We start from the raw sequence: 20,347 nt of genomic DNA, 5'->3' as shown, positions 1-20,347 counted from the left end.
AAAATTGTAGAAATGGCTTTCAAAACAGGACTCACGCTGAACTTGTCAGCGGGGTCATTTATAATGAAAAGGTATTGGCATGACCAGTCTCAATTACTTTTTCTTTTCTGACCAACTGATTTCTTTGGAATTAGTAATTCAAAATGATTTGGATTAATACTGTCATTTAGAAAGAATGTAAGTCATGGAATTCCAGCTAAAGTAAAATTATACAAGGTAACTGGCTTACTGACCTTTTCTTGTCAAGAAGAAATACTTAGTAACTTTAAGGTGATATTTTTCAGAAAGCTAGTTCAATTATAAGTTCAGATATTCTCTCAGAACTAACGATCATTGCAAAATGAAGCGTTGATTTAACCATAAATCTTGGAAAATATTAATATTCAGAATACTTGATAAAATCAATTACATGATGTTCTATGGTATTAAGGAAAAAATATTTTTTAAAAATCAACCATTTTTCACATGGCTAGTCTTGCTTCAGAATCAAATGATAAAATTCAGGACTTTCAAAAAATCAGCACATATATTGTAATGTTAATATTTTTATAACATATGTTTTTCCCTCTGCTGTTCTAGAAAGATATGGTGATACAAATTTTTTTAAAGTTATTAATTTTTATTTCCCAGACCTAATCAATATAAAAAATTATTATCAGCAACCATAATAGATGTTTCAAATCTTCTTTGTTGGATTAATTCTGATGTAAGCTCTCTCTCTGTGTGTGTGTGTGTGTGTGTTACTCTGTTATTTGTTTTCATGCTTTAGCCCATTTCTATACCATTGTTCCTTGAGGACAGGGAATGTATTTATCTTTGTCATATCTATCATCTAACGTAGCACCTCATATAAATAAGCAATCAGGACAGGTTTGTTTACTAAATTGAATTGAGGGGAAAAAACAGTCCCTATAGAGGAGATAAAGAATGAAATAAGATTTCAAGGTCTATAAGAAGCAGTTTATCCCTAAAAGCAATACCTACTGCTGTTAGCAGACATCTCAAAGATATGATTTGTATGCTAAGAACTTTATTTTCTTTCTCACTAGGAACAGCTATACAAGTGTCCTTCCTTCTCTTGAGTGAGTTTCCTTAAAGTTTCACCTGCAGTATTTGTAAGATCTACCATTTTTTGTAGAATATTTCTAGCTAGTCACTGAAAAAACAAAAAAAGGTTAAGTTCATTTTACTCTCACATCATGTAACACACTACTTGCACATAGCAATCAATAAACACTAAACATACAAGAATTTAGGAATATTTTTGTCTTTAAAACTAATCTTCAAGGCATTTTTCCAGATGGTTATGATAGTAAAAATACCACTTCCATGTTGTTTTGTCAAATGTCACTTACCATTGGTAAGCATGTTATAGGTGAGTGCTCATAGAAGATGAACATTTGTGAGAGATGGCATCTGGGACTGATCCTAGGTGGCATTTGTTTTAAGGGGATATGTCAAAATTATAGATAATGTGACATCAAAAAACACAACTCACTTCAACAATTACTCAATAAGGATTTCTAAATATTTTTTGAAAATGCCCTGTTTCTCCTGAAAATCAGAAAATCTGCTTTTCTCCTGTGGTAGACAATTTAAGGAAATACAGATATTTTTAAGAAACCAGAAATACGTCACATGGGGCAATTGAGAGGCTGCAAAGACTCCACTTTGCTCATTGCTTCAAGTTACAAAGATTCTAACTCAATTTATTTGATGCAGATATTTCCAGATCACAGCAAATTGGTGACTTAATTTCATTTCTTTTGATGGGGTAATCCCTGCTCATAAACATTTGGTATTGAATCTGTCTTTTATTACAGTTCAAATTGCCCATAGCTAGCCATGTGGAACTATAATGAGTGCTTACGTCATTATTTTTTCCAACACATTTATCAACTGAAAAGACGCAGAATTAAAGGTTTCCTATCTCTTTGTGGTTTCCAGAAGTGGATTTCAGAAAATCCAATGGTGATTAAACTCAGATAAATCAGTTAGGGCTGCATCAACAAAGTCTGAAAATAAAAATAAACCTCTACAGTTTCAAGCATGCGAACTTGTCTTCAATTCTATTTTTAAAAGTCTCAAATCCAAAGGTAAATTTGGCCCACAGAAGTTTTATAATTCTGTTTTTTGCAGAAAAGGCTTCCACTGCATCTACATTTGTAATGTCGCCACAATGTAGTGAGAAAGTGTTATCCTCACCTCAGCAATTTCCATGAGCTTCCTCCCCTATTCAAGTTCGAAATTAATAGTATCATAGTTACTTAGCATTTCTAAACTGTGGTAAGCTACTTCAGCACAGAGATTCTCAACCCAATTAAACAATAGAATTTTCTGAGGAGATTTAAAAATAAACCCAAAGCCCAAGCATGCCCAAAGATTCTAATTTAATTGGTCTGTGCCTGGCCTGAGCACCAGTATTTTCAAAGCTCCCAAGGTGAGTTTAAAACCTTGAAAAATTAGGATGTTTTTCATAAGTTCAAAAAAGGTCTAAAATAAATCTTAATCTCAAAACAATTAGATTAGTTAGAAAATTTCCTGAGTAGCCAACCCTGACTCTACTGTATCAAATCGTTTCAGTTATATCTTCAAAATCATAACAACAACAACAAAAAACTGTGGATGAGAATTTCTTATTGTTTTTCTCTCCTATCCAGAAGACCGTCAGTTAGTCCAAATATGTCATTTACAGATGAAGAACTCTATGATGAAGGAAGATTTAAAAACTGGCAGTTGGTCACCAGACTACTTAGAATAGAACAAGAACTAGAATGCAGGTCTGAGGTTTAACTACCTTAAGCCACCTCCCTTCCTGCTCTTAGGTGCCATGTCTTACTCCATGAACACTCTGTAAACACTTCACTACCCTACAAGAGGGATATAATTTAGACATTGTCCCCTCTAAATCTCATATTGAATTATGGTCCTCAGTGTTGGAGGTGGGTCCTGGTGGTAGGTGTTTTGGTCATAGGAGCAGATCTCATGACTTGGTCCTGTCCTCGAGATATTGACTAGGTAATCACAAGATCTCGTTGTTTGGAAGTATGCGGCACCTCCTCCCATCTGCTCTCACCATGTGAGACACCTGCTCCTCCTTTGCCTTCTACCATGATTATAAGCTTCTGGAGGCCTCCCCAGAAGTGCAGCAGATGCCAGCACCATGCTTCCTGTAAAGCCTAGAGAACTGTGAGCCAATTAAACCTCTTTTTTAAATTGCCCAGTCTGAGGCATTTCCTTACAGCAATGCAAGAATGGCCTAACCCAGAAAATTGGTACCAGAGTAGGGTATTGCTATAAAGATATCTGTGGTTGTGGTATTAGAACTGGGTAACAGGCAGAGGTTGAAAGAGTTTGGACCACTCAGAAGACATGAAGATGAGAGAAAGTTTGGGATTTCTGAGAGACTAGTTAAATACTTGTGGCCAAAATGCTGATAATGATATAGACTCTGTAAAGGCTGACAAGGTCTCAAATGGCAATAAGGAACTTATTGGGAGCTGAAGCAAAGGTCACTCTTGTTATGCCTTAGCAAAGAATTTGGTTGCATTGTGTTCATGCCCTAAGACTCTGTGGAAGTTTGAACTTAAGAATGATGATTTAGGGTATCTGACAAGATAAATTTCTAAGCAGTAAACCATCCAAGGTGTGGCCTGGCTGCTCCTAACAGCCTCATCTCAGATTCAGGAATGAAGAAATGACTTAAAATTGGAATTTGTACTTAAAAGGGAAGTAGAGTATAAAAGTTTGGAAAATTTGCTGCTTGATCATGTGGCAGAGAAAGAAAAAGCATTATCAGGAGAGAAGTTGAAATGGACTTGTAGCAACCACTTGTTAGACATATTTGTGTGACTGAAAAAGAGCCAGGTGCCAATAGCCAAGAAAATGTGAAAAATGTCTTGAAGGCATTTCAGAGATATTCCAGGCAGTACCTCCCATCACAAGACCTGAGGCCTAGGAGGAAAGAATGGTTTCTGGGGCTAGGCCCAGGACCTTGCCCTGTGCAGCATCAGGACACTGCTCCCCACACCCAGGTTGCTCTGGCTCCAGCCTCAAATCAAAGGGGCCCAGGTACCGCTTGGGCCACCACTTTATAAGGTGCAAGCTATAATCCTTGGCAGCTTCCACAACGTGTTAAGACTGCAAGCACACAGAGTACAAGAGTGAAGGAAGCTTGGCAACCTCCAGCTAGATTTCAGAGAATATATTGGAAAGCCTGGGTGCCCAGGCAAAAGCCTGCTACAGGGGCAGATCCCTCACAGAGAACCTCTAATAAAAAAGTACAGAGGAGAAATATGGGGTTGGATTCCTCACAGAGTCTTTACTGGGGCACGGCATAGTGGAGATGTGGGAAGTGGGCCACTGTTCTCCAGACTCTGAAATGGTAGAGCCATCAGCAGCTTACAAACTCAGCATAGAAAAGCCACAGAGGCAGAGCTGACCAAGGTCTTGGGAGCCCACCATTGTATCAGTGTGCTTGGGATGCAGGATATGGAGTCAAGGGTTATTTTGAAGCATTAAGATTTGATGACTGCCCTGCTGGGTTTCAGACTTCCATGGGACCTGTAACTCCTTTCTTTTGGCCAATTTCTCCCTTTTGGAATGACAATGTTTACCCAATTTCTGTACCCCCGTTTTATCTTGGAAGTAAGTAACTTGTTTTGATTTTATGGACTCATAAGTGGAAAGAACTAATTTTCAGATGAGACTTTGGACTTGGACTTCAGACATTTTAGTTAATGCTAAAATGAGTTAAGACTTTGGGTGACTTTTGAGAAGGCATGATTTTATTTTAGAATGTGAGAAGGACATGAGATTTGAGGAATCAGGGACAGAATAATATAGTTTGGATGTTGTTTCCTCCAAATCTTGTGTTGAATTGCAGTTTCCAGTGTTGGAGGTAGGACATGGTGAGAGATGTTTGGATAATGGAGATGGGTCCTTCATGGCTTGTGGCTGTCCTTGAGATAGTGAGTGGGTACTTGCGAGATGTGGCTGTTTGGCAGTGTGTGGCACATCTTCAAAGCTTGCTCCTGCTCTCACCATGTGAGACACCTGCTCACTCTTTGCCTTCCACCATGATTGGGAGCTTCCTAAGGCCTCCCCAAAAGCTGAGCAGATGCCAGCACCTTGCTTCCTGTAAAGCCTACAGAATCAGGCTTTTCTTTATAAATTATTCAATCTCAGGAATTTATTTCTAGTGACACAAGAAGAGCCTAACACAACAGGATTCCAGCTCAGTCTTGCCTGGGCTCTACTCTTGCACATGAAACCTATCAGACATAATAAAGTCAGCCACCCAAAGAATTTTATAACATCAGGTCTTTTGGTCCTGCCAGCTACAGATTCTTTGGCTCCAGGATGCCAGCAATGGGCACATAGAATACTATGGCTAAAATTGATAATTGTTTTATTTAAACACCTTACCTTACTGTTTGAGGAAATGGGGCCCAAAGAGGGTAAACCAGCCCATCTGTTCTCCTGGTGTCACAAATTTTGTGTTGGCTTTTCTAGTCAGTGAATTTCTATGATATATTTAAATTGAAAATATTCTTAAGGATACTTCAGAACAAATATTTTGAAATACTTTGTTTAGCAGTGTAGTCCTTCTTCTAATGGCATCATATTAAAAAGTCTCAAAGTATAAGAGTGATTCCATGGATGTGTTTTGTTAGGAGAATTTACAAACCTATAGCCCAGCCTAACTGATATCTTTCCATCTTTCTGAAGTTCACCCTCAACTACCAGCAGAACCTCAAAGCTCTATGTAAACTTTGAAGACCATTGATTTTGTCCAAAAAGCTCAAAAAAGGTAATAAAGGGAAGGTAATAAAGACAGGCTCCAGATGTCCTGACACAAAATCTGGTGTTCTTTCTATTATATGAAACTCTCTTTTTGTGTCTCCTGCCTTTGAAATGTTTAATTTAACTAACATAGTAAGTGTTTTCATAGGAGTAAAACTTTAAAAAATGGCCAGTGGTCCCCATTTGCCCGGTCATATAAGTTTTCATTTTTATCTTCTTTCTGAAAACTAACAACACACTTAGATGTATCTTTTCACATTTCAATTTCACATCTCATTTTCTTCATCTTCCTTATATTCTCTATTTAAAGAAGTCCATAGAAATGTATTCCCTCCATTATGCTTGTAATATACAAAAATATTTTTAGGCCAACTTTATTGTCAAAAAGTAAATTAACTAATTAACTAATATCCAAAAAGATTTTTAGTCAAATTTTGTTATCAAAAAGCAAATTAACTAATATTAAACACATGAAGAACCTCCAAAATAGCGCCAAACATTTATTTCCTTTTCCCCTTGAATGACTTTAAGTTAAATATTATGTATTTATATATATATGACTTTAAGTTATAAATATTATATATATATATATGGCTTCAAGATAAATATTGTATTAGCCTTTTTGAGATGGAATTTCACTCTCATTGCCAAGGCTGGACTGCAATGGCATGATCTCGGCTCACCACAACCTCCGCCTCCCAGGATCAAGCAATTCTCCTGCCTCAGCCTCCCAAGTAGCTGGGATAACAGACATGCATTTGTTAATACATTGCCCCATACACACACCTATGTCAAATGTTCTGACTTCATTCTGCCACATGTGCCTCGGGGTTAAAGCCATGGTGACTGTTAATACATCCAAGACTCCATCCAGGGACAGTAATTACCATCAAATTCTTGAGAACCCTCATCCTCTTTCAAGACCAGCTTAGATCACTCAGATTTTTGGAGTATAGCATAGCCAAGACATAAAAATATAGTAAGGATGCAAATATAACACATTCCACAACTTAGGTGTGAATAAATAATGCAACTCATGTATCACACACTTCCTCATGAGCTCCCACCCTGTAACTAATGAGAAGAAACAAAGTTTCATCTATGATTAAATATTAGTTCAGTAACTTTAACTAGTCCTTTTAGAAATATGCAGTCTCTTTTGGATAAAAATGCTGGGTCACTCAGATAAATTTCTTATACCCTGGCTCTCTTCCTAAGAGGGGGAAAGGATGTATAAGAAAAGGAGAAAACAAAAAACATAAAAACACATCCTTTGCCCTGGTGACTTCCGATATCCAAATGAAAGTCCCTTTTTAAGCTGACGGATGCTTGTTATAGCTGAAGTCTCCAGCTCATGACTGGGGCTCCCCCAGCTTGGCCAGGGTTTCCTGGAAAGCCCTGGGTGACTCAGGCTCTCACAGGCACCATAGACCCTCCTGAGGTTTGCCAACGACTCCCAGTTGGCCCCAGGTTGGATGGTCCTATCAGATGCCCTTATTACAGAAGCCCTTATTCCCACCAGGGAAACTCTGGAAACTCTCCCTCTTGAAAATCTTTAGATATTTCCAGATCCCATCTCAACTACACAGAAAGCAAAGAAGGCCCAGAAAAGCTAAACTCACGAGTTCCTCCTGCTTATTAATCACGGACACCACGTTTAATGGCCATGCCACAAGCAGTGCAGAACCACTCAAGAGGTGATTGCCTTCCAGGTTCTGAAACAGGGAGTGAGAAGAGGAGCTCCTCTGCCTTCAGCATTATGTTTTGCTCACTGATCTCACACTTCTCCCCACCTGCTTGCCAAAGCAGAGGAGAGGCAAACTGGGACACCTGTGTCCGCCATGCTTACTCGACTACTTCTTTCTCTGCCTTCTACTACTCATCCTCCCAAACTCCCAGGAAGTGATGGGCTTTTCTTTTGTCATGTTCTCTTGTCCAATATGGCACCTCCTCCTCCTTCCTCACCTCTGTTGACTCTTTCCCATGCACAGAAACATTTTCTGTAAATGCTGTGGAGAACAATATGACCTCCAAGTTTCGTGTTGGACAAGCTTCTTCCTCCTCTTGCATTCTGCCTAACACTAATGCAAAACTTTTCCCAGGCAGTTGGGGATTTGGCCATTTGGAGTGAAGGTCACATGCTCTGAAAGGCAAAGGTGAAAACTACAATAATAATTTTCTAATCTTTACCTCTATTAAACTAATCCATATCTTACTAATACTGGACCCCCGATACTGTTATACTAAGACAGATTTTTTTCAGGTAAGGGAGGGATGGAACAAAGAAACAAAGAAGACTCAAAATTCATCCTGCTAGAAGAATATTCTTAAGTCATATAAAACATCTGCCCATATTTTAATAAAGCACATTATACTCCTCTAGGCAGATATGTGCTGACAATATCTTTAAATAGAGAAAATAATAAAAGAAGCAGTCTTCAGAAAGCTAAAGGTCTAAAGAAAGCTTTATTTGTTGAATGTTTTGCATAAGATATGTTAAATAGCAAGATGGAATTGTATATTGCTTTTAGAAAAGCTCACTTGAGGCATTAAAGTTCTTTATAAACTTAAATTTAATTTTGTTGACTTTCAGTTTTGCACTTTCAATTTGGCATATTAAAATCCAAGACTGTTTTCCATGATCATTGGAACATTTTACTGATATTCTGATTCATATACACAGCCAGGTACAAATTCTTTTTTAATTCACACAAGGATCTATGGATTTGGATGTTACTGAAGCTGTTAAAACCAACCACGAACTCTTCCCTGTTTAAAGCCTTCCCTGTATGCGCTCTCATTTACTATGGTAATTTACCACTGATTTTTAAACATTTAGAATATGAATAATCTTTCTATTTATGCGTAAGGAAGCGTTTCCTCCGTGAAGCCCTGCAACTATTTTTATTCTGCAGAGCATATGCTATGCTAATTTAAATCTTTTTTTCTATAAATTTAGAACTTACATCTTTAAAGATTCCCAGGGGATTTAGTCACTCCATGGAGCAAAATATGTTCTGAAGAGTTGACATCTGTATTGATTTAAGGCAGTTGTAACTCCAATAATATAAATCTGAAATTCTTAGTCCCACCTTATAATCACCATTGATGGCAATTAAAAATAAACGCTACCCATTAGAAACCACTGTGGGTAAATAATTTTCTCATGTGGAAAATAAATGTAGGCATTTATGAAAATAGCCAAGCATGTGGTATATCAGAAATGAACTGTTAATCAGTGTCTGGGCTGGTGGACTATCTCATTTCTTTTCTAGCGACTGAATAAAGACCCTCTAAGAGCGGATTATGTTTATATTCCAAAAGAAAACATTTACAGATAATTATAACTTCCCTCATGAAGTGACTCCTGTCTGTCTGTATGTGTTGTCTTTTGCAGAAAATCCATTCTCGGGTCTATGCTATTCAGCATGACATTACAGGGTGAGCCTCCCATAGAAATGATAGCACCAGGAGTGTGGGATGTAAGTCAGCCATCCCCAGTGACCCTGCAGGTAAGTGACAGGCTACAAGATTAAAGTACACATGGCAAGTATTGGTTGATAAGTAGTTTGCTGTCAATTATAGAAACAATTTCTTCCAGGATCACACATTTTAATAGTCTCCTCTACCTCCAGCCTTCTGGGATTTGTGAAACCTCTACTGCTTTTATTTTATCTATAGTACTCTCAAAGCACTTTTCTCCCAGCTTGTATAATGGCAGTTTCAAACCACGCTTCATCCAACAAGGTCATGTTGGAGAACTATGGAGTGTTGCCGTTAGTATGCTCACTATGGGCATTCATTTTCTATTGTCTAAAAACAGTCATTGGTATGTATTATTAACTTGGTATCCTACTCACACCTGCCTCTGCTTTGTGTCATATTTCTTTAAAATCTCTTCTGTTATATGTTTCTAAAATGACTAGCAATTAACTGAGTAGCAGGAAAAAAAACTGCAAACTAATTATCCTTTGTTTTTCTTAAAGTCTCTCCACTCTGTGTGATTTGTGATCATAAAAGAAAGGTGATAAATTACTTCAGGCTTTCGTCCTTAGTGCTGACAGCTCCTTATGGGTTCCTAATTGTAGTTCATCAGATTGGTTGGAAATGTGAGGCATGCAGTCTCATATAGAGAAATGCATGGAATATGAACTTTTCATCTGTATAGGAAAAATTAGAAAATATTCTCTGGGCAGCATCCTCTAGAACAGAGATTTTCAGCCTTACCAGTATTGACATTTTGGACAAGAAAATTATTTGTTGTGGGGGCTGTTCTGTGTATTTCAGGATGTTTAGCATCATCCCTGGCTTCTTTCCACTAGATGCCTGAGGGACTTTCTCAGTTCTGGCAATCAAAGAGTGTCTCCAGATATTGTCAAATGTGCTTTGAGAAAAGGATTTCCTTAGCTGACATCACTGCTCTGGAAGAAGTTAGTAGAGTCTCTCGGCTCTTAAGTTTCCAGGCTTGTGGTGAGGGGTTTGGGACATAGAGTGGAGAAAGATGCGTAGAAAAATATTTAACATGGAAAGGAAAAATTAATGCTAATAAAAATATGGCATCACATTCTTGTGGAGGAAGATTCGACCAGATGACACCTAAAGATCCACTTCTAGTCTGTGGACGTGCTAAAAAAGAATGCTTATTCAGATTAGGTCTTGGCACAACATCATACACACTCCACACATGATATCTTATCAGTTAGTACTTGTTCTGTTTTAAAAGAACAAAAAGATAAGTATATCCATGAATAAAGAGGAGGGACTCATCACAAACCCGGTAAACATATTCTACTAATGGAGAAAAATAGCAAAATGCTAGAGGTTCAATTCAATCACATTTGATTCATGTTTCATATATGACTACTATGCTTCAAATATTGTGGTAAACACTGTTACAAAAATGAGCGAATACGTAAGACTAAGCCAGGAATTCAAGGAATGCAAAATCCAGCTGGAGAGACAGACTTTCACAACTCACACTGATGTAATGTGACAGATAGGATAGCCATTGTAGGGACACTAAGAGAGCGAGAATTGCAATGAATATTTCTGAGGGAAAGTAAAGAAATGTAAAAAGTCTGGGGACAGACACCCAGAGGACATGACATTTGAATGCCCTTTATAGAATGAATAAATTCTCACTAACGAGTTTCAGTGGGAAGGATTATCCAGTCATAAAGGAAAGCACAATGCAAACACACAGATTCAGAAAAGAGTTGGCAGTTTTAAAATATGGCAAGTTAGTTAAGATTAAAGAATAAATTATGTGAGGAACAGTGGTAAAAAAGTGGAAAACAGTGGTAAAAAAGTGAAAAACCTTCTCTACCTTAGGTAGAGAAGACTACACATACTAGATTGTGTACCAAGTTTGGACATGATTATCTGGGCAGTAAGTCATAAAAAGTAGTTCTAGCAATGTTGTAGAAACTGCCTTAAAAAACAAGAAGATCGGATATGTGAACACTTGCTTTTGTTTTGCTTTGGGTTTTTGTGTGTGTGTTATTGGTGGTGGTTGTTGTTGTTTCTTGTTTTTTGTTGTTGTTGTTGTTGTTGTTGTTTTTGTTTTATTATGTTTTGTTGACACAGGGGCTCACTCTGTCATCCAGGCTGGAGTGCAGTGGAATAACCATAGCTCACTGCAGCCTCCACCTCCTGGGTTCCAATTATTCTGTCATCTTAGCCTTTCAAGTAGCTGGAACCACAAGTGCATGCCACCACACCCTGTTATTTTTTTCTTATTTACTTATTTTTGTAGAGATGGGAGTCTCACTATGTTGCTCATGCTGGTCTTGAACTCCTGACCTCAGGCAATCCTCCTGCCTCAGCATACCAAAGTGTTGGGATTACAGACATGAGCCACTGCACCCAGCCTGGACTAAAATATTAGAAAAATATTTTAATCATCTAAGTTAAGGATCATAGGACCAAAAACTAAGAAAAAAAAAAAAAACAATTAAATGGTAGATTTTGGAAACTTTTTTTAAACAGAAAGGGGTGCAACTATATGAAGGAAATATATAGGGAAACACAAACAGAAAATTGAATTCCTGAGTTCATAGTAATATCTTCAGTTTTAAGAATGAACGCAGAGAAGGCCAGGGGCGGTGGCTCAAGCCTGTAATCCCAGCACTTTGGGAGGCCGAGGCGGGCGGATCACGAGGTCAGGAGATCGAGACCATCCTGGCTAACACTGTGAAACCCCATCTCTACTAAAAATACAAAAACGAGCCGGGCGAGGTGGCGGGCGCCTGTAGTCCCAGCTACTCGGGAGGCTGAGGCAGGAGAATGGCGTGAACCCGGGAGGCGGAGCTTGCAGTGAGCTGAGATCCGGCCACTGCACTCCAGTCCGGGAGACAGAGCGAGACTCTGCCTCAAAAAAAAAAAAAAAAAAAAAAAAAAAAAAAGAATGAACACAGAGAAAGGATAGACAGTCTTCAACAGGGTAATATGATGAACTCAGTTTCAAATACCTTGCATTTTATATAGACCTATAGGGAGCCTAAGTGTAGATATAAGTGATCTTCCTTTAGGAGGACAAATGCATTTTCCATCAAACTATTTCTTGACAGGTCCAAACCACCTCGGCTTAATGAAAATTTTCAAGTATGACCATTGTCAGAGTTTTGTGGGTATAAATTCATGATTTCAAGGTTCTCTGGGGCAGAGAAGAGTGATGGTGGTAGAAGAAGGAAAAGAAAATCTATCAGATGAGACTATCCTTGATACTTCTCAGGATGAGGTGAATAGTTCCTTTATGAACACAGATTTTGGCAAGTGGAATCTGAAGGAAAACTTCAAATATTCAATAGGGGCACAGATTTCCAGGTAAAGATCTGGATCCATAACATAATTCATCTTAAAAATAAGTGGAAGAGTGGCATGTAAATCATTCCACAGTATGCAAAAGTTAAACCATCTCATTTTTACAAAATAATTTCAGATTGTGTAGATACATAAAAGCCTCTCAGCATGATTTTATTTATTTATTTTTTTTTTTTTTTTGAGACGGACTCTAGCTCTGTCGCCCAGGCTGGAGTGCAGTGGCGCGATCTTGGCTCACTGCAAGCTCCGCCTCCTGGGTTTACGCCATTCTCCTGCCTCAGCCTCCCGAGTAGCTGGGACTACAGGCGCCCGCCATCTCGCCCGGCTAGTTTTTTGTATTTTTTAGTAGAGACGGGGTTTCACCGTGTAGACCAGGATGGTCTCGATCTCCTGACCTCGTGATCCGCCCGTCTCGGCCTCACAAAGTGCTGGGATTACAGGCTTGAGCCACCGCGCCCGGCCTCAGCATGATTTTAATTGGTGATGCAATATATAAAATAAGAGTTATTAAGGTAGTAAAGACAAAACCTTTAAGACTATCAATTTAATTGAATAGTCAGCTAAATTTAGAGCAGAATCTTTCAACCTAAAGATTATGAGATGATGAAATTACAACCAAGTTCTGCATCCAGTATTTCGTTAAGTTAGTGTGAGTCTCGGGGAAATACATTTGGCTGAGAGTTAGAAAATCTGGATTCCAGTCTTTCTTTTACAGAAAACTTTATGACCTTGAATAAGTCACCTAACCTATTTTATCCTTGCATAATGAAAAGATTATACCAAGCCTACCTGACTTCACTTTTCTGATTGTCCTGATTAGACAGTGGTTACTGCCATGCTGCAGCCACTCCGGTATGAAAAGGGATGTGATATGACACACATGTGATCGCTTTCAGTCAATACTTTTTTCAGGTCCTATGGTTGATTGAGGTACCAACCGGAAGCAGTGGACAGAGTAAAATAGATTTTAGTTCAGAAATGGAGGCAGATGATACATAAGTTATTGCTTGACTCACTTAGCCTGGATCTCCCTCAACTTCCTGCCTCTCCCTGAATGCAATGTAGTGGAACAGCTCTGTCACATATTCAAGCACTAAATGCAGAGCTGTTTCATAGGAATTCATGCAGTTCTTGTTCTAGTCTATGTTTCTTTATTATTATTATTTTTTGGAAACAAAGTCTCACTCTGTCACCCAGGCTGGAGTGCAGTGGCATGAACTCGGCTCACTGCAACCTCCTCCTCCTGGGCTCAACCAATTCTCCTGCCTCAGCCTCCCGAGTAGCTGGGATTACAGGTGCATGCCACCATGCCCAGCTAATTTTTGTAACTTAGTAGAAACGGTATTTCACCATATTGGCCAGGTTGGTTTTGAACTCCTGACCTCAGGTAGTCCACCGCATCTCGACCTCCCAAAGTGCCGGGATCTGTGTTTCTCTACTTCCTCACCTCCCCGTTTGTATCTAAAATCACTGTATTCTGGCTTGCCACCACTCTTAACTGTGGTTAGGTACCTGCTAATTCCTAGGTGCCAAATCCAGTGGTGGTTTTCAGTCCTCATCAGGCTAGCCCTCCCTCTGCTCTTCTTGGCACTGTCTGTCTCTTCCCCGTAACTGAACTCCCTCCTCTTCTTCACAGAGATTGAACTTTCTCCCCCCTCCTTCCACAGAACTGAACCCCCTCCTCCTCTGACTTTGGTGTTACTGCCCTCGGTTATCTCCTTCCACTGTTCTCTGGTCATCCTTTGTCTCCTTCCCAGGCTCTCACCAAGGACAATTCTCAAAGGTTCAGTCTGCAGCCCGCTGCCCTGCACAGTGCACATATTCTCCCTGGATGCTCTCATTCATTTATTTTCTTTAAAAAAAAACAGCTCTCTTGAGATATAATTCATATACCATACTATCCTCCCATTTAAAGTGTGCAATTCAGTAGTTTTTAGTATTTTCACAGATACACGCAACTATCACCGCAGTCAATTTCAGATCATTTTCATCACATCAAAAAAGAAATCCCATATCCCTTAGCTCTCACCTTTATTCCCCCAATCCTAAGCAACCATTAATCTTCTTTCTGTCTCTATCAATTTGACTATTTGGGGCATTTCATGTAAATGGAATCATACAATCTGTGATCTTATTTGTGGCCAGCTTCTGTCACTTAGCATAATATTTTAAAGGGCATCCAGGTGGTAGCTCCGATGGGGAGTCATTCCTTTTTCTACATTACATATACATTTTTATACAATAATACTACATTATTGTAATAGGTACATATGAATATACCATCTTTTATTTATTTATTTATCAGTCAATGTACATTTGGATTCTTTCCACTATTTAGCTATTAAGAATATTGCTGTTATGAACACGTATGGACATGTTTTTGTGTGAACATGTTTTCATCTTTCTTGAATACATGCTGAGCCATGGAATTACTGGGTCTCCTACATTTCTAAGGTTCTTGTCTCAATATCTATGTAAGTGTACTTCTGAGTCTGTATCTCTAGTTCAGACTTCTTCACACCTCAAGTTTCAGACAAATATAGCTGCATACTTGCTGAAACTTCCACCTGGATATTCTATTGGCAGCTTCAAATGAAACATGCCCCAAACGGAGCTCACTTCCTCTCCAAAATTACTTTCACCCTCTGAATTCTTTATGTCTGTTCATGCCCCACATACACCTACCTGTTTTTCTTGCCTCCTTCCTTCTTTCTTTCTACTCATATCCAGTCCATACTACATCCTGCCAATTTATCTTCTATATTTTTATTGCCTGTCCTCTCAATTCCTCACCTCATCTGCTGGTTTCCTTGGCTTTAGTTTTGTCATTCTCTAATCCAAAATTTATGGAGTCACAAGGGTGATCCTTCTAAAACTTAAGTCTGAATCTGCCAGTTCCCTGCTTAGACTCATCAATAACTCAGCGCTACCCAGAGGATTAAGGCCAACCTCTGTAGCATGACCCCTCTTCCATTGCTTCTCTTGCCAGTCCCTGTTTGACACTTCAAGCTTCAACAACTTTGAAAATGTTGTCATTTCTGACATGCACTGTCCTGCTTTCACCTTATGTAAATTTATGAATACTGTTCCCTGTCTATAATGTGCCCTCTCCCCTTCACTCTCCATTGTCCACCTGTCCTCTGACTCTGTGTAAATGAGATTCATCTTTTTCCATCCATGGACCCTCTAGAAATCTCTCCCTTACCCCCTCCACTCTTCTCACACCAAGCAGAGATAAGTGCCCTTCTTCTATGTTCACGTAATACCCAATAGCATTTTTATCAACACATTTACCACATCATATTCCTTTCCACTAACTGAGTGATCTCTGATGGCATTGAAGGTATTATATCATGAACATCTAACACAGTAGTTGGAATAATTTATTTGTTAAATTAATGATATGTATCCATATTTCTGATAACTACAAAAACACCGCCCACAGGTATGTCCCAATTTAGCCCTTTGGTCCACTTATCTGAACCTGAATACCAAAATGTTTAGCTCTTCCTTTTAGCTAAGCGAGACGTCTCCTTAAACCACAGATCTTATTCACTCATTCAAAATGTTTTACTTTATCTAACATTTTAGTACATGCTTATCTTCCATTATCGTCAGTGTTAGGAAGAAGCACCAGTCTTATCATTGATACAGAGTTTTTAGAACACGTTATATTTTGATTTCTAATGTAACAGAGATCCTTTTTTTTTCTCACTCCAAAACCACCATATGGATCCCTCTTTTACAACTCCTTTTTTCAGATTCACCACAATTGCCACCCAGTTAGCAGTTATCCTTCCTTCCTCTGAACTGCAATAGAACTCAGGGTCTAACATGCGTATGTCTTTTCTTGTCTTTTCTTTTCTTTTCTTTTCTTTTTTTTTTTTGTGAGGCAGTGTCTCACTCCGTCACCCCAGCTGGAGTGCAGTGGCACGTGATCTCAGCTCATTGCAACCTCCAGCTCCATGGTTCAAGCAATTCTGTCTCGTGCCTCAGCCTCCCAAGTAGCTGGAATTACAGGCATACGCCACCTTACGTGGCTACTTTATATTTTTAATAGACACAGGGTTTCACCATGTTGGCCAGGCTGGTCTCGAACTGCTGACCTCAAGTGATCTGTCTGCCTCAGTCTCCAAAAGTCCTGGGATTACAGGCATGAGACACCACGGCCAGCACGTGTGTCTTCTAATACCAGCCCACACACAGTTAAAGTGGAAGTTCTTGGAATAATCTGACAGAATCATGGGAACCCAAAATTGGCCCAGGGGCACCTTATGGCTATGGTTGTGGGGCATGGACACTGGGGACATTCACAGCAGCTCCCTTAAGCAGTGCCAAGTCATGAAGTCATAATAGAAATCACGGTGGCCTAGTGTGAATGACAAAGGATGAGCAGAAGAAATGAAGCAAGATGAATCATTGGAACACAAGAAGTTGATATCCAAATGTGTAAGGAGGTGTAAATTAGAAGGGAGCATTACCAGGTTTGAATATCTTCCTCTATCCCCCCAAAAAACCCATATTGTTGTTGTTGTTGTTAAAATCAGGAGTGTATCCTCAAGGCTTAGCCAGGAATGTGAAAAATAGATGTCATGACGCATGCGATGCTGACATTTGAGTACATCTCCTGGAGCATTCCTTTAAAAAGAAATTTGAGACCAAGGCCAGGCTTGGTCAGCCACAGCCATAGAAGGAGAAAGAACAGAGTCGAATGTTTGTCAGTACTGAAAGCACAATAATAAAGCACAGCTTTGGGGTGCTATGTATTTATTATTCTCTATTTTAATTGTTAATGTGTGTGCCTTTTCTCCTCAATTAAACTTTAAGTTATCAGAAAATAATAGATATTACTTAAATCTTCCATAATGTATGGTGCCTAAAAGTGTTCTAAAGCAAATGCATTAAAGCATAGTTTTGGGGAAGTTTTCTCTTATAAAGAGTACAGAAGGCAACTAGGAAAAATTCCAATATTTTCTATAGCAACACAAGAATCAGTAGCTATTTAGCCTCATAATTCATGAAAAAAATGCAATTTGATAAAAGATTTCACTCACGTATCAGAAATAAAAATTGTTTCCTAAGTGAAATATATACAAATAGTTTATTACAGGTTTGTACACAGGAGTTATTTTGTATGCTCATCTACTCTTCTCAGTTTTCTCATCCACCATGCCATTTACTTAGTATCAACATAAAATTGTACTAACTCATCAAGAGCTATTTAAAAATGTTTGTCCATATAAAAAGTAGCATGTAACTTGCTCATACTGGATGCCCTTCCCTCTAAGGTACCAAAGTTCATCTTTCAAGATCAATCTTTGTCAAGAGGCAAACTTTGTTGTAATGTTTCAGTTAAGCTGATCTTGTACTTGTTTCTTTTATCATGGTGGAGTAATTGATACACTGTAACGCAGATTATATCAAACACAAAAATTATAACAAATGCTAGAGGCTATAGAATGAAATTACTAAAACTTTTTCAAATAAATAAGCGCTCAAATATATTAGACTGTATTTCAAACTGAAACTCATACCATCTGCTTTGTAAGGTTCCTCACTTTTCTCTGAGATTCCAACCTAACATAATTCAGCAGAAAAAAAATAATGTCTGTGGGATTTCTATTATTAAAATGAAAAAAAAAAAAAAAAAAAACCAGTATGTGTGATAACCTTAAGCAAACCTATGGAGCCCTAAAATATCCAGCTTATTTACATAGTCTGGAACTATCTTTTTGTTAACTGTAATTTTATTTACTAGAATCAGATTCTGAATCACTGAAACATGGTTTAATGGTAAGTAGATTGAGCCAGGAAAAAAAGGAGGCCAGATTCTGGAACTGTCTATAAATCTGAACTACAGAACCAAAGCAGAAATATTCTATTTGACTTTTTACTAACACAACAGTTCTTTATCAAAGAAGAGCTCACTCCTGTGTACAAAATGATTCCCAGACTTGCAGATTTCATGAACTAGAGATCAATATAGATTAACTCTATTTTCTCAAGCGGGTTACTTGAAAAAAGCATAATTACCAATGTTAAATTTCATCATTTCATAAGGAGACATTTTAACACCGAAATGTAAAAAGGATATAATGTCAGCATTAACAAAAAATGTAACATATTAATCTTTATGGAGAGACCATATATTATTATTTCTCTTATTTTCCCTCAGACAACATTACAGGTGACCCATCTATACCATTTGTATAAATAATTGGCTAAATACCTTGTATATTTAGATCCTAAGTCCAACCTCTAATAATTATTTTAGAAATTATTTTAAAATTATAAATAGCACAGAAAAAATAGAAGTTGTTCCATTCTTTAGTTTCTATAAATCTAAGATAAGAGTATTAAATCAATAATGTATTTTGAGACACCTTCAACACATATCAAATCATTTTATTTCTTTCAGATTGATTTTCCAGCTACTGGGTGGGAGTATGTGAAACCTGATTCTGAAGAAAATGGAAGTAATCTTGAAGAGCCACCAAAGGAGTGTTTAAAACATATTGCCAGACTTTCACAGAAACAGACTCCCTTACTGTAAGTGACCTAGGTCTTGTAAGTGAATTTTGCCTGTTGTTTATGATTTCCTCAATCATTCTTGAAGCATTATATCTTCAAAGAGTGAGCCTTCCTTCCTACATAACTCATTTCATTTCCTAATGTCATGCTTGTTGGATGGTTAATTAATATTTATGACGTAAATAAGTAATTCTGTGTGCTTTTAACAATTTGTTTCCTGTGGTCTTAAGGAAAAGTAAAAAGTTTGGAAATTATTCAGCTCAAAATAACAAAGCAGAGAGTGATCAGATGTATATCAGCACATAGCAGTGATAGACCATCTTTCAACCTTCCTTCCAGGAGGTAGAAAGTTGTTTTAGTCAACAGGGAAAAGCAACATTTAATTAAGGCAGATTTTAAAAAGAGCAGTAAAGAAATAAGTCTTGTTTTAATAGCACAAAATTAGTGACTAAGGAGTACTTTGTAAAACGATAATTCTTTGAATAGAACCAAAATCCTGGGAAGAACTATTAGGGAATTAGTGGCATTTGTACTCGTTACCTGGCAAAATGCATGTCACAGCTGATTATGCTCATTAATAACATACCAAAGGCATCGGACTAAGAAAGTCTCTCTCTCTCTCTCTCTCTCTCTCTCTGTGTGTGTGTGTGTGTGGTGTGTGTGTGCATGTGTGTGTGTGAGAGAGAGAAAAGATATATAACGTGATAACAGACTTTACTCCAAGAGTGAAAATTAATGTAAAGGTTTTGAACAAGGGAATTACGTGAGCAGAAGAATCTTGAGTGATCCCTTTGACCACAAGTTGCAGAATAGATTGGAGTGGATGTGACAGTAGAAGCAAGCAGCACAGCAAGGAAGGGAATGTCACAGTTTAGGCAATGTCACAGTTTAGGCAAGAGATCATGATGGCTAGAACTAAGATGATAGCAGTGGATATTAATAGAAGTGGCTAGATTTGGGAGACATATTTTGGCAGTTGAGAAGACATAACTTGGTGATTAATTAGAATTTTAGCGTAAGTCCATTAAGGAATTGAAGAGTCAAGGTTAAGTCAATAGAGAGTCCAAAATTTTGAGTTGATCAACTTGGCAGATGGTAGAGTCATTTTCGGGAGGAGGAATCAGCTTGGACCATTCCATACTAGGGCAGTGAGTGTGATCAGTTTTCTTTTGAGTATTCTTGCTACTTT

General features: G+C 38.2%; 1 protein-coding gene across 1 annotated transcript in view; it reads left to right on the top strand.

The window, feature by feature from the left end:
* Positions 1-20,347, top strand: part of PIK3C2G (phosphatidylinositol-4-phosphate 3-kinase catalytic subunit type 2 gamma) — a 408,211-nt gene that overhangs the window by 109,854 nt on the left and 278,010 nt on the right. The window contains exons 14-15 of the mRNA XM_033222744.1: positions 9,203-9,317; positions 19,046-19,176. Of these exons, the coding sequence (XP_033078635.1) occupies positions 9,203-9,317; positions 19,046-19,176 (246 nt within the window). The remainder of the gene's footprint in view (positions 1-9,202; positions 9,318-19,045; positions 19,177-20,347) is intronic.

This window comes from Trachypithecus francoisi, unplaced genomic scaffold (assembly GCF_009764315.1).
Source record: "Trachypithecus francoisi isolate TF-2019V2 unplaced genomic scaffold, Tfra_2.0 Lachesis_group11, whole genome shotgun sequence".
NCBI classification, from domain to species: Eukaryota; Metazoa; Chordata; class Mammalia; order Primates; family Cercopithecidae; genus Trachypithecus; species Trachypithecus francoisi.
This window is presented reverse-complemented; position numbering and strand designations above follow the sequence as displayed.